This window comes from Podarcis gaigeae (assembly GCF_964106915.1).
Source record: "Podarcis gaigeae genome assembly, chromosome: 10".
NCBI lineage: Eukaryota > Metazoa > Chordata > Lepidosauria > Squamata > Lacertidae > Podarcis > Podarcis gaigeae.
Genome location: NC_139686.1, coordinates 68064162 through 68086261, shown reverse-complemented (window position 1 = coordinate 68086261; position 22100 = coordinate 68064162). Strand labels below are relative to the sequence as shown.

Sequence of the window (22100 nt, the reverse complement as noted above, 5' to 3'; positions counted from 1 at the left end):
GTAACAGCAAACTCAGGTTCAAAAAAACAAATGGCTGTGTAGCCGAAAACATATCAACATGTTTGGGAAATCTGAAAGTCTGAAGTAGAAGGAAAAATATTCAAGGGAGCAAAACCAAAACTAAACCCAAAACAGCCAATGGGAAATGAGTATGTTCACTGCCCACAGAATGATGACTAACTGTTGCAGGAGGCGTAGAAAACGGGAGGGAGGGGGAGTGTAGTGGAGCACCCTGAAAGAAGATATGGCTGGCTGAATAACTCCACGCTGCAGCATTTTGTTGCCGGCTCCACTTGTATATAAATGCATAAAGGTAAAGGTAAAGGTACCCCTGCCCGTACGGGCCAGTCTTGACAGACTCTGGGGTTGTGCGCCCATCTCACTCAAGAGGCCAGGGGCCAGCGCTGTCCGGAGACACTTCCGGGTCACGTGGCCAGCGTGACGAAGCTGCTCTGGCCAGAGCCAGAGCCAGAGCCGCACACGGAAACGCCGTTTACCTTCCCGCTGGTAAGCGGTCCCTATTTATCTACTTGCACCTGGAGGTGCTTTTGAACTGCTAGGTTGGCAGGCGCTGGGACCGAGCAGCGGGAGCGCACCCCGCCGCAGGGATTCGAACCGCTGACCTTTCGATCGGCAAGTCCTAGGCACTGAGGCTTTAACCCACAGCGCCACCTGCGTCCCATATAAATGCATAGAGTGATCTAATAGCTAAATTAACATCCACTTGGCTGAAACACTAGCTCCAACAGTCTCCTCCCTCAACTGCCATCTATAGCAGCCAGTCCATCAGGCCCAGCACAACCCCCAGCTCAGCAAGACACACTTACATAGATTATGGAAAGGACCCCATTGTAGTTTTGGGTTGGGACGTTTAAGACGATCTTCAGCTGTGAAACGAACACTTGAAATGCTGCAGCTGTTGTAAAACCCCCGACCAGTGGATCAGCAAGATATCTCACGATAAAACCAATCTGAAGAAATCCAAACACTAGCTGGAAAAAGAAGAAGCACGGAATAGTTTTATGAACAGTTAGAAAGCGTTAGAATAGCCCATGATTTTAACAAAAATTCAGGATTTAGCCACCTAACATAGAGTGATCAATAATAAAATAATAATAAATTTTATTTATATCCCGCCCTCCCCAGCCGAAGCTGGGCTCAGGGCGGCTAACAACACTAAAACAGTACAACATTATAAAACATTATAAAAATGAATTAAAATCAAAATTAATGGCAACCATAAACTAAAGTCTTGTAAAGATTGCCAAAGGAGGGAGTCAGGCTGCGCCCTGACCAAAGGCCTGGTGGAACAGCTCTGTCTTGCAGGCCCTGCGGAAAGATGTCAAGTCCTGCAGGGCCCTTATCTCTTGTGACAGAGCGTTCCACCAGGTTGGAGCCGCAGCCGAAAAAGCCCTGGCTCTAGTTGAGGCCAGCCTATCCTCTCTGTGGCTTGGGACCTTCAAGGTGTTTTTATTTGAAGACCGTAAGTTCCTCTGTGGGGCATACCAGGAGAGGCGGTCCCGTAGGTACGAGGGCCCTAGGCCGTATAGGGCTTTGAAAGTTAAAACCAGCACCTTAAACCTGATCCTGTACTCCATCGGGAGCCAGTGCAGCTTGTATAGCACCGGATGAATGTGATCTCTAAGCGAAGACCCCGTAAGGAGTCTCGCTGCGGCATTCTGCACCCGCTGGAGTTTCTGGGTCAGTCTCAAGGGCAGCCCCACATAGAGCGAGTTACAATAATCCAGTCTGGAGGTGACCGTCACGTGGATCACAGTGGCTAGGTCAGGGCGAGAGAGGTAAGGAGCCAACTGCTTAGCTTGGCGGAGATGAAAAAATGCCGCCTTTGTTATAGCTGCAATCTGCGCCTCCATGGAGAGGGAGGTATCGAAGATTACACCCAAACTCTTAACGGACGGTGCTGGCACTAATTGCACCCCCGCAAGAGATGGGAGTTGCCCCCTCAGTCCCATGTCGTCCCGTCCCAGCCAGAGGACCTCTGTCTTCGAAGGATTTAACTTCAACCGGCTCCCACGAAACCATCCAGCCACAGCCTCCAAGCATCTGATCAGTGTGTCTGGGGCCGAGTCCGGGTGGCCGTCCATCAACAGATAGAGTTGGGTGTCATCAGCATACTGATGGCAGCCCAGCCCAAAACTCCGGACAAGCTGGGCGAGGGGGCGCATAAAGATGTTAAAAAGCATCGGGGAGAGTATTGCACCCTGGGGCACACCACACACCAAGGAGTGGCGGGATGACAATTCCCTCCCAAGCGCCACCCTCTGTCCCCGACCAGAGAGAAACGAGCGCAGCCATTGAAGGACTGTGCCCTGGATCCCCACGTCGGCAAGGCGGTGGTCCAGGAGTTCGTGATCGACCATGTCGAAGGCTGCTGACAGGTCTAGAAGAATCAGCAGCCCCGACCCGCCTCGATCCGACTCTTCTTTTGTCTGTTTTAATCTCTTAGCTCCAATTTATGCAATTCATTTATTTATTTGAATTCTGTTGTATAAAAACAGTAAGAACGAGCACTAAATAAACAGCAAAAAATTCAAAACATTAAATAAAACTAGCAGCATGGAATGTTCTCACCATTTAAAAATCGAAAGTCTAGGAAAATATCAAGGTTTTCACGTGGCACCCAAGACAATCAAGTGGGTGCCAGGCAGAAAGACTCCCAAAAATGGGGTGCCACAACTGAGAAGGCCCTGCTCCCAGTTTTAACCCACTGCACCTCTGCCCATTGGTTCAACCAGAGGAGAGCCTCGAATTATCATTTCAGTACATGGGCAAGCTGGTGAAAAGATTCTTCCATGTATCCTGGTCTCTACTTGTGTAGGACTTAAGAGTAAGTACCAGGTGACCAGCTGTATGGATTTACATGAAGGCCTTGCTTGTTGTTTTTAGATAGATTTTCAATAGTTATTTTCTCTTTTAATGGTCTGGCTTTCCCACCTTTAAAATGATCGTACTGAAATGCAAGAAGACTAAAAAGCCATTTTTTACTGCCTACAAGAAACAAGATACAAAATGCAAGGCTTTAATCCCATGACAAAGGTAAAGGTAAAGGGACCCCTGACCATTAGGTCCAGTCGTGACCGACTCTGGGGTTGCGGCGCTCATCTCGCTTTATTGGCTGAGGGAGCTGGCGTACAGCTTCCGAGTCATGTGGCCAGCATGACTGGCGAACCAGAGCAGCGCATGGAAACGCCGTTTACCTTCCCGCCATAGCGGTAACTATTAATCTCCTCGCACTTTGACGTGCTTTCAAACTGCTAGGTTGGCAGGAGCAGGGACCGAGCAACAGGAGCTCACCCCGTCGTGGGGATTCGAACCGCTGACCTTCTGTCCGGCAAGTCCTAGGCTCTGTGGTTTAACCCACAGCACCACCCGCAAATCCCATGACATAAAAGATACAAATGATACAAATGCTTGCTATTCCCAAACTGTGCAGAACAATAAATGTGAGGCGAGCAAACTTGCATTCTACTTTATTATTTGAGTACATTTTGGCTCTAGTTGAGTGTTTAGCATGAAGCTGCTTCTTCTATTACTTCATCAATTCTTTCATAAAGTATAAAAGCAGCAACATTTGAGACAGTTTTATCCAATCCACATTACCTGGAGAATGCCAACCAAAAACGTGATGGTGCTGGCAATAATCACTCTCTCGGCATCTCTTGATGCGATATCTATAACTGTTTGGTTCAGCCCTGTCATGTTGCTGCTGACCATGTGGAATTTTTCATCAGGCGCCATGCTCAGTACTACTGAGCCCACCATCAAACTGACGACTGGGAAAGGTCCTATTGGGAATAATTTTATATATTTTACATAGCATTTCTTAACAGCGTGCTTCAAACGGCTAACAATAAAACAACAAAATTAGCTTAAAATGTAGAAGCACTAAATTATACCAAACATCCAAAGGAATAATAAAACCAATGTTTTATGATATGCAGAGCAGAGGGCCTTCTAGCAGTTCCCTCACTGTGAGATGTGAGGTTGCAGGGAGCCAGGCAGAGGGCCTTCTCAGTAGTGGCGCCTGCCCTGTGGAACGCCCTCCCATCAGATGCCAAGGAAATAAGCAACTATCCTACTTTTAAAAGACATCTGAAGGCAGCCCTGTTTAGGGAAGTGTTTAAATGTTTAATGCTGTATGTGTTTTTAATGTTCGATTGGGAGCCATGCAGAATGGCTGTGGAAACCCAGCCAGATGGGCAGGGTAGAAATAAATGATGATGATGATGTTTTGTCAGTTTAAAGAATCAGGGTGCTGCTCAGTGTTAGCCATACGCAGTGCAGACCCCTTGAAATTAATGGACTCGAGTTGTCAATTGATTTCAATGGGTCTACTCAGTATACCTGAAGGAGTGTCTCCATCCCCATCGTTCTGCCCGGACACTGAGGTCCAGCTCTGAGGGCCTTCTGGCAGTTCCCTCATTGCGAGAAGCAAAGCTACAGGGAACCAGGCAGAGGGCCTTCTCAGTAGTGGCGCCCGCCCTGTTGAACGCCCTCCCATCAGATGTCAAAGAGATAAACAACTACCTGACATTCAGAAGACATCTGAAGGCAGTCCTGTTCAGGGAAGTTTTTAATGTGTGACATTTTAATGTATTTCTAATCTTTGTTGGAAGCCGCCCAGAGTGGCTGGGGAAACCCAGCCAGGTGGGTGGGGTACAAATAAATTATTATTATTATTATTATTATTATTATTATTATTACTCAGAGAATGGCTAACATTGTCTATCACCCAAAGCTACCACAGGAAAAAAGGATTTAAGATCCAGATTGTCATACACATCATAAACTAGAGTCCTTGAGAGTGTATATTTTCTGCATTATTGTCACAGCTGTCTGTCATATAGAATTAGCAGTTAATACATTGAAGTCATCATGCTGAGTTTAAAGTGCTTAACTATTACATTTGGACCTGTGTGAGCCTAAGTGAATCAAAACTGGCATTGAACCTGATGTCTTGTAAAGAGCTCTGCTAAGGAACAGTACTAGCAAAATAAAAGATTACATACATATAATGTAGGCATCAAAGCTATTTCCAGTAGTCATGGCAGAAAGTTAGCTCAGTTGGTAGCGCATGAGGCTCTTAATCTCAGGTTGGTAGGTTCGAGCCCCACACTGGGCAAAAATATTTCTGCATTTTGGGGGTTGGACTAGATGACCCTTGTGGTCCCTTGCAATTCTACACTTTGTGGAAAAATAAAGGTCTACTCAAACACAATAAGAAGATGCCACCATAAAAGTATATTAGTAAACTGGTTCCACTAAAACTACTGTCTGAGATATTCCAATACCTTTGAATAAGTTTGACATTCTGTAATTAATAGCTGGCTGATAGTAACATGAGAAATATATAATTACCAACTGAGATGTGTCTTGATGTTCCCAAGAAGAAGTAAGTCAGGATGGGAAAAAAAGCAGAGTAGAGACCATATCCAACGGGAACGGCAACCAGTAGTGCATATGCCAAGCCTGAAATGATAGAAAATAAAGTATTGTACAGTGGTACCTCGGGTTACATACGCTTCAGGTTACATACGCTTCAGGTTACAGACTCTGCTAACCCAGAAATAGTGCTTCAGGTTAAGAACTTTGCTTCAGGATGAGAACAGAAATCGTGCTCCGGCGGCGCGGCGGCAGCAGGAGGCCCCATTAGCTAAAGTGGTGCTTCAGGTTAAGAACAGTTTCAGGTTAAGAACGGACCTCCGGAACGAATTAAGTACTTAACCCGAGGTACCACTGTATTGACTAATCTTACAATAGACTCTTTAGATATCTACATCAAGTAGTACCTTTCTACACAGGTATTATTGACGTCTGTATTCCACATCTTAAACAAAGTTCCATGTACAAATAGGAGCTATTCATGTTTGAAATTTGCAAGTTAGCCAGATTTTCAGCTGGATCCTAACTTATTTTGCTCCAAATGAAGATGCAGCCCTGAACTTCTCCAGATTGCTGACGAGTCTTTTAAAAAAATGGTTAAGTAAATCAGGGCAGTGACCCACAACTGCAAGACAGAGTTTAGGCAACTTCATTACATTCTAATCCCCACCACCCCACCCCACCCCACCCCACCCCATAATAATAGTAGGAGAAAGATTGGATCTCTCTTACCTTGTAAAGTAGCCACAAGTCCAGTACTGATACCGGAAATTATATCGCTGATGAGCCATTCCTTCACTCTGTACTTAGGCAGCCATTCCAAAATAGGGAACAAGGTCTTGGTTACCTGAATGGCTTTTCTTCTTGAACAGCTGCCAAGGACAAAATGTTAAATTGCTCGAGTCGTACTGTGAAATGCCCCTGCCTCCCCTGCCATGGCCCACCCTCCTTCGATCCAGGATTTTTTAAATTTCTTAGGTGTCACCTGCCCCTGCCCCCCGCCACCAAACCGTGATGTATGGCAGCCGGTCAGTCACCTGCAAGTTTTCTGGACTCGTTCCCGGAGTGTTTTGGGCACCACCAATTTCCTCTCGTTCTCCTCTTGAAAGGTAGGCTCATTGTACACGGGCCGGGACACCACATAGCGGCTGAGATCCGGGAGGGCTCCATCGCCTCCACCTGCGGCCATGTCCCTGCCCTGTCGACAGGTGGAAACAATGAAGGAGAAGGACAGGGTCCCCTAAGCACACGGTCTCCAGAGGCAGCCAGCCATCAAGGACAGCACGCCCTGCAAACTTCGCCCACACCTGGCAGAGCCAGGTGAAGCCGGCCTCTGGCAACACAAGCATCTTCCCAGGGGATGGAGCTTCCGAGACGGCCGGCTCCTGCTCCTCTTCAGGGACCCTCCAGCCAGCTTCTCCCTTCTGGTCAAGGGTGCCCCATTATTTTGCTCTGAACAGTGGTGTAGCGTGGGGGGTGCAGGGGGGGGGCTGGCCACACCGGGCGCAACATCTGGGGGTTAGGTTTAGGGGGCGCAAATCCACGGGTTAGGGGGTGCAAATTACTTGCCTTGCCCCGGGTGCTGACAACCCACGCTACGCCACTGGCTCTGAATGCAGTCTGACACCCACCTCTCAAAAAAAACACCCCCCAAAAAAACTCCTCAATCTGATCGCTAAGGCCTCTGCTTTTTTTATTTTCTTTCCTAAAAGCCAGAACATTCTGCACCTCTGTGTGTGTGGGGAGAACAGCCTGAGCAACTTCCCCACATGGAGAGACACGGGTGCGCCATTCTGACGATATTCTGGCGCCTCTTCCTTTAAGGAAAGGGCTGGGGGGGGGGGAAGCAAATTCTGTTTTATCTACTTAGGATATAAGCTCCTCGACCCCTTTCTTTCTTTCTTTCTTTCTTTCTTTCTTTCTTTCTTTTTATCTATCTATCTCACTTTCTCTCTTCCATCTCCACAGTCCCTTTCTTGCGTGTCAACCTGCGCTAGCCTCCCTCCCTCTCCTTGCGCCACGGTCTAGCCCAGTGTTTCCCAATCATGATTCTCTAGCTGTTTTTGGACTACCATTCCCATCATCCCTGGCCACTGGTCTTGCTAGGTAGGGATGATGGGAGTTGTAGTTTGAAAAAAGCTGGAGACCCAAGGTTGGGAAACACTGGTCTAGCCTAGACCCGTCTCCCCCTAACTGGAGTCCCCAGCTGCTTTGGGACTACAGTTCCCATCGTCCCTGACCGCTGCTTTCGCTAGCTGGGTATGACGGGAGTTGTAGTCCAACCGCAGACGACCTCCGCCCCGCGCGCGCTCCCATTCGCTCCCCTTCGCGTCCCGCCAAATCCGCGCTAACCGCGTCAGCTGCTCCCGCGCGCTCCGTTCCCACCGCTCGCCACAGCTCGCTGCCTCTTCGCCTCAGCTCGCTCTGGCGCGCCAAGGCAGCGCCGCTGTCCGGGTCCTGAAGCGCCGAAGAACCTCAAAACAACAACTTCTTCTTCTTCTTCTTCTTCTTCTTCTTCTTCTTCTTCTTCTTCTTCTTCTTCTTCTTCTTCTTCTTCGAGCGCACCTCCTTCTCACCTGCGCTGCTCGCCCCCAGAGCCCCAGCTTTGACCCGCCCGCAGCATTTATACAGCCAGCCCAGCCTCAGCCGCTTTAGCCTTTATTTACAGGCAAACAGAGCCGATGTGACAGGTTGCCGCCTCCCTGCCTGCCTGCCTGCCTCCCTCCCGTTACCTGTTTCCCATTCTCAACCCCATGAACCTTTGAAACGGAGCTGAAGGAGTTTTTCTGCCCCTGATGCGTTCCAAAGTTAAGCTCTGGGCTGGACCGTATCATTCATTCATTCATTCATTCATTCATTTGCAAAAATAAAAAAGCTGTGCCACCACGTGTAAAAAAAACCAAGGCAGCAAACAGCGTAAAATCAACAACAAAAGTGTGTTCATGAAATATGAACAAAACACACCACAGAACACTAGGTCGGATTAATACATTGAGATAGCTGGATCCATAGGAGCCAAGGTCCGTTTGCCACCCCCACCCCCAAATTGAGGGAATCAGGGTCCCCAAAATTGATGGACATTGGTATATGTCTGCCACATCATGTGACTATGTGGATTACCTGAGGCCCCATATTTTATTCAGTGTGACACTCCTGGGTGTGAGTGAATTGGGGAATTTTAAGCAGGAACCTAAATGTCAATTCTATAAAGGCCCTGGCCTTAGCATGTATAATGTGGAGCTCAGGAACATCTCAAGATACTCTTAGTAGTGCCATAAATCTCCATGTCCCCTTTGAGGTCCACAATAAGGATCTTCAGTCAAAATTCAAAATCTGCTTTGCCCTTCAAAATCTTCAAAAATATTGTAAAATTAAGGAATGTTAGAAAGATGTTGGAAAAAGAAAGCTAGGTGGTTTTGGTAGAAATGATATAAAGGATTAAGTAAAAATGAGTTGATGAAATTGACGAAAGAGAGGACGTTAAAATATAACATATTAAATTAAATTACTTAAATGAAAATTAGGTTGGAAGGATTTGCTGAAACAACGATTTGAACTAGAATACAAAACTGGGAGGTGTGAGGAGGTCAAGGAAAGAAGTAAAGGAAGAAAGTTATATAAAGGTTTAATCTGTTCTTTTTCTTTGTTTTTTTTAAGAGAATGTATTTTTATTTTTTATTTTTTCTCTGTTGTATTCTTTTTTTGGTATTGTTCTTTTTTTCTTTTTGTAACTTTTAAACTTTGAATAAATATTGTTTTTTTTTTAAAAAAAGAAGCGGGTACACACTGCAAATCAGACACCCGTAAGTCTAGGAGGGAGTCCTCTATGAAAATCCCTGCGCCACTTCATTTTGGCCCAACAACCTCCCCTAGTGACCATGTAGAATTGAGAAAAGAACTAGGAGAAGGGGGCGTGCCACAAAAACCTTTTTGGCCAGCTCATATCACGGACGCAACAAGGAGGAGATTGTAGTTTTGGGGTACCCTAGCATCACAACTGGCCCAATGCTTCCTTTGGGTGCATGACATGGTCAAGTATATTACCCCATTCAGTAAGAGTCAACATATAGGGGGAAATAACAAGGAACTGAGGGTTCACCCCCAAATTAAGCTTTCAAGTGCTTCACATTATATATTGGCACCAGCGAATATGTTTCCTCTATGAAAAACCCTAGCAAAGCATTCAGCCCAAAATCTTCGGTTTCACCCAGGAAACACTAGCCTACTGCCTTTGTGCCAATAACTGCCAATGTATATAGAAAAGAATAAGGAACTGGGATGCATGCATACCCTAATTAATATGCTGAGAGAATCAGGGGGTTGTTGCCTTCAAAACACCAATATTTTGTGTATGCTAATGTATCCTTGTCCTCATGTTTGTTTATATTTTTCTTCAAGCGTACGGGCTCCTTTTCCTTCTCTTTGTCCTGATACAAGGCATATGATAACAGGAACTAGAATAGCTATTAGTTACTTAAACTTTTGCTAAAGGAAAAACTGGATACCAGTTGTACAAATCAGCAGTTTTATGTCTTAGCAATATATAAGTAAATTGCACATTGCAGTTAGTGTTTTACTGTGTATCAAGGAGACACCACGCTTTGTCATTGCAGAAATGCTGTAGAAGGTAGGCTTGTAGTTACTGGAACTGTAGCATTTGAAACTGGAAAATCCCAACCCTACATTTGGTCCCAAAACAGTCACCACTTCTGCTCCTGTGTATTTTCTGTTATGGTAGCCTTTCCAGTTTGGCTCTCCACACTACGACTATGACTCAAAGCCCAAATTTAACAATTCTTCCATGTGCTTGAACTAGTATTCTTAATTAGTATGGAAGTTGGAGCACAAAGTTGAGCCATTTCATAGTTGCATGCTTAACAGATCCTTGGCGGAAAGGGACTCACAAAGTCCCCTGCACAAATTGTTTATGGAAATAATATTTCCCCAACTCTTGCAATTTCCCAGGGTTGTCAATGCTTCTTTTCAGTTGGCAGTGACCCCATTAGTGAAAATAAGTGGACACTCTGCATCTTTACTTTATTTGTTCCTTATATAGTATATTAACAAATCTGCTGGCTGAACCAGGTGGATAAATGTAAATATAGCTAGGAACTGTCCCAATACAAAACAAGTAACAGAATTTGAGTTTTGTTGTAATAAATATATACATGCAGAACATTACAATAATGGGAAGTTGTCACAGTACGAATTACTGTGGCCAAACTATCCCTGTCTAGCAACAGGTGTGGCTTGAAAACCAGCTACAGCTACTGGATATACTTGGGTCTCTAGTGACAAGGTGGAATTCAGGAGAAGCCTTGCTACACACATGCTTCTTCCAGAGGAGTGCAACAACATCAAGAACAGAGCATGTTTCTTAATATTGGACTGTTGTTCATGTTTATAATAACCAGATAACCTATTTTGGACTTTCTGTTTGGAATGAAGTTGAGATGCCCGGATGAATGAAGACTGGAAAAAACATCGCCTAGCAGAGAGAGGAACAGCTGGAGTTTACTCTGGATTTAACATCTATTTGGGAGAATCCTTGTAGATATAGCTGGCAGATAGTCCTTTTTACTCATTTTTAATATTTATTTTCCTTTTAATTCCTTTACTATTTCCTTTAATGTTCTTATTTCTTTGCTCTCTTGCCTTTTCCTTTTCTGTTTCTTCCTTCTGGCGTTGTTTTTTTTCCTGTTCTGCTTCAGACTTTTGTATTTTGAATGGTCCTCTACTCAAGAGTTAACATGCAGGTGATGCTTAGTTGATAAAGTACCCTGTGTGAGACAAGGAAGATCTCCCAGGGTGGGAAGGTGGGAGAAGGGAAGCTCCCAGGTGACAGCTGGAAGGGTTCACCTTTCTCTATGTGGGACAAGTTAAAATAAACCTTTGAAAGAGGACTTTGTATTATTCTCCCTCCCTCTTTTTTGTTTTTGTTTATATTAGTTTGGTTGACATGGAGAAATAGGGTCAGGTGTCAGCTGCATACTGGTGCAGATCATACATAAACTGATTATACGTAGACAAAGATATCAACATACTTCCATGTGTACAAATATATAATAATTTGATTCTAAATTAGATCCTACAATTCATTTATAGATGAGAAAATTTACTCATTACTTCAATTCACAACACCTTATGTAAAGCTTTCTGTGTTTTTTTAAATAGCAGGTTCTTCTTACTATATTCAATAAAAATAGAGCGAATTGTCATAAACTTAAGCTTGTCATTCTCTTCTCTCTTTTAAAAGTGTTTTTTTCATTATGACTTTTTTCAGTTTTTTTCTGCCTGTTCACCTACAGAAGGTATTTGTTTGTGGTGCTGTGTTTTTTTGTTTGTTTCAAATATGTGATCAACTATGATGTTTACTAGCACACATGTATGTCCTTCACATGGATAGGAAAGCTACCTATTTATCACCACAGTCAACTTTTGTATCACCTGCTGCTAACATCAGAATAGTATCTTTTTCAGGAGATGGGACAGCATTTCTCAAACAGTAGACTGAGGACCACCAATAGTCCTGTCGCATAGTCCACCCAGTGCCTCCTCATCTGCCCTGTCCCCTAGGCATGCTGCAGCCTTGGGGCTGAGGCAGAGGTTCGGGAGGTTCGGAATAGAGGTCTCCCTTCCCTAAGAGAAAAGGGCCAGAGATGAAGGAAACCAGAAAAAGATAAAAGGCTGGTCTTTCAACGGTGAATAGAAATGCTTTTACTTAAAAATAAAAGTAAACTGTGAAAAGAACTGGGTGTAAAGTTTTAAGAACTCCTGCTGAGTCAAAGAAACAACTCCATAGCCACACATATGTAAACTATCCGTCTGGTGTACATCCATCTCAGTTTGCACATTTTTGTACAATTCCTGAGTGTTTTTTTTTTAACCACTGTATTCATGTGATATAACTACTGATGGCCCCATAAGAGAGGGAAATATCAGTACAGCAATTCATGTCCCTACTGGAAGGAGAAAACTGACTTTTAAAGAAACCAATCCCTTTGCGACAGATGAATGTGAGAGGAACTAATATATATATGTGCAAAACAACTGACCAGGAACTTTTTATAAGCCATTTTCCTTTATATTTATTGGAATTACTTGTGCAGCTGCAGCTAACTTAATTGGAGTCTGTACCATTGCGCATACAATAAAACCGCTAAAGGCAAAGGATTTGGATAAACTAGTATCTTGAATTTGTGGTCACTCTTCTTGTCTGGGACCATCTTGTCTCATCATATCATTTTGCTTGGCCTCCACTCATTGATGTTTGCACCCATGGACAAGGCCTTGTAGATAATCCCCTGCCCCCGATTTCAGGTGTGCAAGACACAGTGGGATTGTGTTGCTCCATATTACTTCAAAGGGTAGCACGGGGAATTGGTGGGGAAAGGACAAGAGCTAGCGCAAACGGAAGTTGCATAAAATCCCAAACAAATGCACTTTCCACTGGTCGAGATTTCAAGTATTGCACATAAAAACACAGTGGTAGGCAAATTTCATTGTGAGGCAGATCATATCTAACCAGATCCTTCAGACTAGCAGTTGTCACAGAAAATATATATTGTCACAGCAATATATCACCACCACAGGTCATGGAGTAGGTAGGATCTTTAATGCAAGAACTCAACAAACGTATTATCATAACTTGGCAGTTCTCCGGGGGAGGATATGATACCACCTGAGGTGTTTTTATCGAACCAGACGTGGTGGGCCCCTATTTTAGCATCTCTCTTTACCACTATTAATGCTACTTTTAAGATCCCACCTAACTGGAAACAGAGCATAGTCATCCCAATACATAAAAAGGGGGACCCACAAGATCCGCGTAACTATCGACCTATCAGCCTGCTGGATATATCATACAAGGTTTACTCTAGATTCTTGCTTGAGAAATTAATCGAGTGGGCAGAAGAAACAAAGCTATTTCACCCGGAACAGGCTGGCTTCCGTTAAGGTCATAGTACATCTGGCCAATGTCTTGTTCTATTTACCCTGATTGATAAATACCTAAACAGGTTCAACTGCAAACTACAGTTGTGGACCTGACCTCCGCTTTTGACTCCATCCCTAGAGATAGGCTATGGCAGAAGCTTAGCTACACCAACATAGATAAGAGATTCCTCCACCTTCTTATGGAAATTCATAATGATATATCGGCCAGAGTAAAATTTGGCCCTCTGGGAGCCCTTTCTGACTCTTTCCCTCTGAATAAAGGGGTCAAACAGGGCTCCCTCTTGGCCCCTTTTCTATTTAATTTCTACATCAATGACATCGTTACAACCATGAAGGCCCTAAACCAATCTGCCCCCTCTTTACAACAGCTCAAGATTCCCATATTACTCTATGCGGACGACATGGTGATACTGACTTTAACCAAGCAGGGCTTAAACAACATGCTCAGAGGGCTCATGACATATTGTGATACCAACTCCCTCAAAATCAATTTCGCCAAAACCAAAATTCTTACTTTTGGCACGAAAACTTGGAAGTCATTTTGGAATTTTGAGGGCCACTCTATTGAATATTGTTCAGCATTCAAGTATTTGGGTATTACTTTTCAGCATGGGCTTAGCTGGTCAGCTCACCTAAATATGTCCATCCTGGCTGCCCGTAGAACCATCAAAGCCTTGGAGAAATTCTTCTATGCAAAAGGCGGCCAGTTGGTTCCACCAATCAGAAAAGCATTTATCAGCAAAGTCCTTCCGACGTTACTGTATGGGGTTGAAATCTGGGGGTGGAATTTAAAAACACTACAACGGCTCGAGATTCTACAAAACTCTTTTGCACGAAAGTTACTGGGTCTCCCCAAGGGCTCGGTTGCTGCACAGTTAAGAACAGAACTGGGCCAACCCTCCATTGTTGCGAGAGCCCACATTAGAATTATTAGTTTTTATTGTAAATTAATCAAAGCCCCAGGTTCCCTTTTAGCCAGGCAAGCCTTTTTAACTTGTTCTCACAGCAAGGCCATGGAGACTATTACTGCACGCTACTCCCTCCCAGATCTTGACACGCTGTTATCTTGGGATCAACATAAAATCCGGGCCTGGATTCTTACTAGAGACGGGGCCATGGACCGGGCACAGTCCACCACAGCTCGCCTCTCCATGTGGCTCCCTAAAGTGAAAGTGGTAAGATCACTTGCCAACTACTTGATAGACCTGACGGAGCCCAATTTGAGAAGAGCGTTTACCATGGCCCGTTTCCATTCTATACCCACGGCCTTCCTGCAGGGGATTTACTCCAAGACCCCTATTACTCAGCGTCTATGTCCATGCACAATGAATGGAGAACTTCATACATTTCTTTTTCTACTGCCCTATTTATGAGCTAATAAAAACTAAGCTCCTCCTCTTGATCCCGTCCACCATCACATCTAAGGAAGACTGTTTGAAATCGCTTCTTGTGGATGCAAATCCCCAAGTTTCACGTGGGGTGGCAATCTTTATAGTGCAGGCCTTGAAACTCAGGGCTACTCTGACTGGGTATGTGTCCTAGACCTGGACCTCTTTTAATTCTTTTATTACCTTTTTAACCTAATGTGCCGAGCCTATTTTGGGGCCATTATATGCTTTATATACATCCGCATTCTAGATTCCCGGCGCCGGCAACTAAATCTTTACATTATTGTCTTAGGGTAATTTAAATGTCATAACCCCAGTAATATCGCTTTGAATTTTGTTTGGTTGCTTGTCTCTAGCATTTTTGTTTTATCCTGCTATGGCTGTATGCTAATGCAATAAAGGTTTGATTGAATGAACTTGGCAGTGCCTTTACTAAGTTTTGAAATAAAAAAAAGTTGGTGTTCAGTACAGTCCCCAGAATTTACAAGATCAGCTTATTGGAGTGCATCGTAATGGTATTTGAACAGCAAACATTTGGGTGCAGGTTTCAAGAGAGAATCAGCAGACTCAAATGCAACAGATTTCAATTTTCCCTCATATGCTGAAGAAACTAGAGAAACACAAAACACAAAATTTACTTACACAAACAACATTCTCCCCAACAAGCTCAGATGCATATAAACACGAAACTCTGCATACTCATTGCACTTTTTGGTATTAGTATACAGAAGCACCATTCTAAATCTTTGATTTTTTAAAAATACCAGTTCCTCCCTTACAGAGTGTATAATGGTATCTATTTGGGCTAGTTTTGCCCAAATAAATTCTTATGGAATTATTTCACTGTCACAGGAGCAAAGTAAACACAGCAGTCTGTTGTTTATGAATTCCAAGTTAAGACACGTAGGAAGATAAACCAAGCTTAAACAATCTCTTTTATTAACAAATCAACATCCAAGCAGCATACTGGAACCAATGTAAAAAATAAAAATAAAACCTTTCAGTTGCAGATAATGAAGGTTTTAAGAAAGAAACAATGTCACAAATAACTAATCACCATAAAAAGCCTGTTTTGTAAGTTACGTATATGGGTTTTTCAGGGGTATCGCCCACTGCAGAAAGAAAATACAACATATTCAAATTCTTGAATACATGAAGTAGATAAAGTATACTATAGTAAAAATCTAAAGATGGGGAAAGAAGAAACTCTCAACTATAAATAACTATGCAATTAAATGTGAAGTCCTTTAAAATTTATTTTAGTGGTTTTTACTGTTTGTCAAGTTATCTGGATGTAGCATGTTTCACTATGCTTATTCTTCTAGCATCATGGTTTGATGTAGTTTAAAAAGCCTCTTCTACATTACTATAGCTGGCGGTTGTAGAATCCCCTACCTTTTTCAGTTTCAGCGTAAAACAGTGGATAGAAGCTGAACAGTGGTTAATGGAAATTTCCATTTTAAACTGCTTTACATTTTCCTTATAGGCTTAAAAAGATTCTTCACAGTATACTGACAGCACACCGCTTACTGGTCTGCATCCAAATAACCACACAAATAAAGCTGTGTGCTCAAAGGAGGTACGGACTTGTATTTCTTGAACACCAGCCCTCCATGAGACATGGCAAATCTCTTTTGCAGCTTAATGGAGTTTGTGTGACATGCCATGGGAATCTGCCATTCAAATAAGAACAAGAACAAAAATCAAAGCAAAACTTCCACTGCGCCTTGGACACAAGTAAAGTAGGTCTTTGGATCCTAGCCACTATTTCCATTGCAAAATAAAACATGTTTGGCAGCCTAGCGTTTCAGCTACGAACGCAGAGCATTTCCCTTTAAAGAAAATAGACCTTGTTTTTACAAAGCTTAGGAGAGTAAAGACAGGAACAAAAGACGATTCATGTTGATGCACGTGTATTAATGATGTCCTTGTGCTGCATTTACTGGCCTTTCTTATCATGTTTTCCGCCTGAAGAACACTGTAAAGGTAAGGAGACACATGTGAGAAAAGGAGTGAAGCTATCTTTATACAGGGTAACTTGTGAATCAGGATGACCACAAAGTTAAATGTGTACACTATGGGCTGCCAAACCCTGGCATGTTTGGAAACCTGAGAAACTATTGTGGGCACCACTCATGCTCCATTGCAAACACACACACACACACCAGTGAAACCTCTCACACATGCACAGTCTTCCCTCTCCATCTCCCCACCTTAAAAAAAGGTTTGAAAAAGGCTGCAATCTTGAGGAAGATACGAACTCCCAACAATGGCTTGGGATAGGAAAAGCTCTCTGCTGTAGCCAATAAAATATTTCAATCAAGCCTAAGTGTGGCAGGGGAGGAGGGTTGCAGTGAAGAAGGGGAGGCTAAGCTCTCCAGCTGTGACCATCCCCTCTGAAAATTGTCTCCTCAACAATTAAGCTTCAAAAAAGCCTTCTGTGGCACCAATAGAAGGCTTTTTCAAGTCTTATTGCAGTATGAAGGAGCACTGTCAGCATAGAAGTGTCACAAAATTGCCTCTCAACCAGCGCAATTAGCCTTGTAAAAAGTACCCTAATAGCTACTATTGATGGTTTTGCTCAACTCTAACTTGTTTATTGTGAAAATTCCTATCTGGGCTGTTTTGTTCCTCCCAGCTAGTGGGCAGAAGAAACAAAACACAATCCCAGGTTTAACATTATGTTGGAACCAGGGATCAAAGCATGATTAGCAAGCTGAGAGCAAACCTTGGCAAAGATCATGGCTTGCTGGGAGTGAAGCAAACCATGACCTTGAGGTTTAAACCTATCTCTAGTTGACTTTTGTACTGATTTCAAAACTATTTTCAGCAGTTTTCATGGTATGTTTCTAAACTGTCTTGAGACACACATGAAAGGCAAATTATAAATTAACAAAATAAAGAAATGGTTTAGGCATACTGTTGCTTGTTTCCTCCCCATGTGAGTGAAGTGAGTGAAAAGCAGGGGTGACATACTTGCGTATTGTAAACCATGATGGTTTATGGTTTACTGTGACATGTGAACCAAATTCAGAATCTTTTTAAAGAAGGGGAAACCCCCTTTTTGAGTGTCTTCCTCTTCCTCTGTGCTACTATTCAAGGAACATACAATATTATTGATGAAATAATTCACGTTTGTTTTAAAACAAAGTAGGTTCCAGTTCAACAACTGTTCTGGGAAAACTTAAGAGTTAAGTATTCTCATTATTCTGAAAGAACATTGTCCAGACATACACAGAATTAAAGATTGTTGTCTGATAAATTTTCTTTTGGATCCAACACACACAACACGGCTAGTCTAATTCCAGGAAGTCTTGCTTGAGCAAATCAACTGCTTCTACCACCTTACCTGCATTCTGTTGTATTCTTTTGTAAGTTGCTCATATTCTTTTCTAAGGCCTTCACACCGCTTCTGAGTTGTAGAAAAGTCATCTTTGGCCTTGTTGAGAGCTGCACAACACAGGAGTAGTATTATCCAACACATGAATAACAGCATTAAGACAAAATACTTGTGCATTAAATGATACCTGGTTTTTTTTTGTTTTTTTTTTTAAGATTACAGTGCTATATAACAGGATAACAAAAGACTGCCGCATGCCAGGAAATCCTTGCCAATGGGTGAGCTGCTTTTATACAACTGATGTTCAGCACATACTAACTGCAGAAGGGGGATACAGCAGAATGCTGAAGTTTGTGTGAAAAATGTGAAAGGTCAGCTTGGATGAGAAAAACATCACGTCTAAAGACCTGTGTGCTGATGGAAGGAAAAAGGAGCTTCAGGTGCTGAAAGGAAAGTGGAGTAGGGAACAGATGGGATAGTGAAGCATCGCTGCAAGTTCTGTTATAATAGTATTGTTTTGGTGGTGCAAGACTACTATATATGATTTAATACATCAAAGCCTTCCTGTTTTATAATACATTATAAAAAGTACTATTAAGAACATTATCCTCCTATTTTTAGAATATATCACAAGGTGGTGTAAATCTTAGAAGCAACTGAGGGTTAAAAAAATAATAAAAGTAATTGGCTCTATAGCATTTATTCATGTTAAAGAAGTTGCCATTATATTAGATTGCAAAATCCATTTTTCAGTAACTTGATCCAACAGTAACTAATTACTGAGTGTTTTATGAAGGACTGGCAAGGTGCTCTAGTTGTAACTAAAAACAATCCTGTCTTTAATCATAACCAAGATATCTGGAGATAGTTGAAGGTGAGCACAGAAAAAACATGTATTGCATTGTTGCTATGTTTTGACCAAAATACACTTGTGACAGGATGGGCGAGGTCTTCTTAGCAGAAGAATGTCAAGGTCCAGCATACGAAAAACCTTCCTCAGTTTAGACTTAGAGCTATAAGATGACATTCTGGGGGTGTTAGTGGGATGTGGGTGGGCAGGTAAGCACTACAATGCCTATATAAAATTGCATGGAATATTTTTTTTCAGGGGCTGTTTTCCAATGATACCAGATTGTGAGCAGTTCAGATTCCCTAGCTTCTTCAGTAGCCTGCCTGTCTGTCTCCTGGCCCCATTCCACTCCAATCTCCGCTTCACCCTGTTACCTCTACAGCTTCCAACACCTCCTCCTCCCATTCTTCTCCCTCTAACTACTCCTCATTGTCCCACCACCACTTCCCTGGCCCTGAGCCTTCTTCCCCTGGGTGCCCCTTGGGGGTTCCCCCAGCTGGTGCCTCCCACCAGCATCCAGCCAGCCCATGGCATCATGCTAAGCTCACTTCACCCTATACCCTAATATTCCAATGAAACATAACATAAAATAGTGTTTAAGTGTACAAAAAGGTTAAACACACAGAAATACAACAAATTTAATACTGGCGTTCCGTTCTCTTCAAATATACCATGGACAACGTAATGACACCATTTCAGTTAGATTTTTCTGTTCTCAATGTCCTTAGAAATAGGAAGCAACCTTCTGTGGGCCTACTCACTGAAATGGGGTAGAATTGCTCTGAAGTTGCCAGAAGGCTGGGTTTTCATTTTAATGCATCTGAGTGGAGTATTTGAACAGCTTTTTACATGCTATGAAAAGGTTATTTGTCCCAAGCCACATTTAGCAGAGTAAAATAGACGCACTTCAGTAGAACTTGCAGTAAGCTTCAGTCAAAACAAAAGGAAGTTGTTCAGCAGTGCCTGGAACACTGCACCCTAAAGTCAGCAATGAGTTGTAGGTCCCTTGAAGGTGAAATATTTTTGCTACCTGTAACAGAGTGCTTATCATCACATATACCCTATAATAAGCATTTGCCAATGTAGTTCAAAAGACAAACATGCGGTACAAATAGCCCAGCCGAATGTCTAAGGATTTTACCCAGGTATAGGAAAAACTTATTTTCAAACACAAACTAGGAGTGCCTACTGCTTGCTGTTGGTTCACCAGCTATGGGCCATTCCTGGACTGGGATTGTCTGGAATCAGTAACCCAAGCTCTAGCAAACTTACATTTGGGTTACTGTAATGTGTTGTATCTGGGGCTGCCCTTGAAGACTGCCTGGAAGTTGCAGAATGAAGCTGCTCAGTCAGATGGGAACATGTAATACCAATCTGAGAAGCACTGCAATGGCCATCTGTGTGCTACTGGGGCTGGTTCAAGGTGCTGGTGAAGGCTTCTTAAGTCTATATATTACAGGGCTTATATATCTACAGAATCGACTTCTATAAAACAAGCCAAGTCAAGCAATAAAATCAGCAGGGGGCTCTGCTTATGCCCTAACCTCCAAGAATTCACCATACAGGGATGAACAACAAGGCCTTCCAATTCTGGAAGCCGCTTCTCCTGGGATATGTTTGTGTTGCTTGCTTTATTATGATCAGATGTCAGTTGGTGGGGTTTTTTACTCTGGCATTTTACAAATACTGTAGAGGCTAGATGATTTCAATACTGAACAGCAACAGGTGGTTTTGCTGTGTTTTAACAGTTCTGAATTTTATAAATATTTTCAAGTATGTTGGCTATTGTACCTTTTTATTGTATATATTTTGTACATCGCCCAAAGCTCCTTTGGCATAAAAGGAATGAATAAAAATGTTTCAGCTGTCTGATGCAGAGGCAATGTTGGCAATTTAGTTGCCAACTACTGTAAGACTATTAAGACACTAACACGAATCTTTAGGATGCCAGAGCACAATTCTGCTTATATATAAAGAGTGAATGGATTTTGCATTTTACATGTAATGCTGGGTTTACATATAATACACATTCATGGAGGAATGTATAACCTAACACACTACAGAGAAACCAGAGGCCCACAGCCCAGGCTTTAGTTAATAAATTCCCTATGCACTAAATGGGCCATCAATAGGTAAAGGTAAAGGGACCCCAGACCATTAGGTCCAGTCGTGACCGACTCTGAGGTTGCGGCGCTCATCTTACTTTATTGGCCAAGGGAGCCAGTGTACAGCTTCCAGGTCATGTGGTCAGCAGGACTAAGCCGCTTCTGGCGAACCAGAGCAGCGCACGGAAACGCCGTTTACCTTCCCGCCGGAGCGGTACCTATTTATCTACTTGCACTTTGACGTGCTTTCAAACTGCTAGGTGGGCAGGAGCAGGGACCGAGCAACGGGCACTCACCCCGTCATGGGGATTCGAACTGCCGACCTTCTGATCGGGAAGTCCTAGGCTCTGTGGTTTAACCCACAGTGCCACCCACGTCCCTAATAGACTGTGGGAAAATCTCCTCTCCCCAAGCTGTCTTCTGCTTGCCCCCCTCTTTCTCCTCAGGAGCGTTCCAACCTCCAGCCCACACTTTTCTCCTGTCTTCTGCCAGTTTCTATTCACCCCAACCACACTCTGTCCACCCTGAGCTTTAACAAGATCCCCTATCTGACACTTGGCCTTCCCCGAGGCACATGCTGTTTCAATGTCTGTCCATCCTCTTTCATGGATTTATTGCCTGCCAAGAGGTTCAGGGTTGCAAGCTCAGTAAAATGTAAGATATGGTTATATATTCCCATGGCATGTTTATATGACAAACAGAAGCCTTATGGGTAGCTTTAGGTTAATTCCCAGTCATTTGAGAATAGGACATGATACCCATCATTCAGCCCGGACACTGGAAGTTCCCTCACTGAGAGAAATGAGGTTACCGTGAACCAGGCAGAGGGCCTTCTCGGTAGTGCAACTCCCTTCCCTCAGAAGTAAAGGAAATAAATATCTGACTTTTAGATGACACCTGTTTGGTGAAGCTAATGTTTGATGTCGTATTGTGTTTTAATCTGTTGGCAGCCGCCCAGAGTGGCTGGGGTAACCCAATCGGATGAGCAACATATACATATTATAATTATAATTATAATTATAATTAAACCTGCTGCTATATATGGGACACCTTCTAGA

At 43.2% G+C, this 22100-nt stretch overlaps 2 protein-coding genes across 3 annotated transcripts in view; both read right to left on the bottom strand.

Annotated features, from left to right (window-relative positions):
- Window positions 1-6592, bottom strand: part of SLC26A4 (solute carrier family 26 member 4) — a gene marked incomplete at its 5' end in the record, with an annotated part of 30893 nt that extends 24301 nt beyond the window's left edge. Inside the window, 5 exons of the mRNA XM_083701483.1 lie at window positions 828-992; window positions 3622-3806; window positions 5380-5490; window positions 6136-6275; window positions 6441-6592. Coding sequence (XP_083557609.1) covers window positions 828-992; window positions 3622-3806; window positions 5380-5490; window positions 6136-6275; window positions 6441-6592 — 753 coding nt within the window. The remainder of the gene's footprint in view (window positions 1-827; window positions 993-3621; window positions 3807-5379; window positions 5491-6135; window positions 6276-6440) is intronic.
- The window catches only part of BCAP29 (B cell receptor associated protein 29), a 920634-nt gene that overhangs the window by 882529 nt on the left and 16005 nt on the right, over window positions 1-22100 (bottom strand). Inside the window, exons 7-8 of one of the 2 annotated variants that reach the window (XM_083701649.1) lie at window positions 18097-18197; window positions 15665-16725 (exon numbers count right to left, since the gene is read on the bottom strand). The exons of the other annotated variant lie outside the window; for it this stretch is intronic. Of the exons in view, the coding sequence (XP_083557775.1) occupies window positions 16687-16725; window positions 18097-18197 (140 nt within the window). The 3' untranslated portion in view covers window positions 15665-16686. Of the gene's footprint in view, window positions 1-15664; window positions 16726-18096; window positions 18198-22100 lie in introns of those variants that run through there. 2 annotated transcript variants of the gene reach the window in all.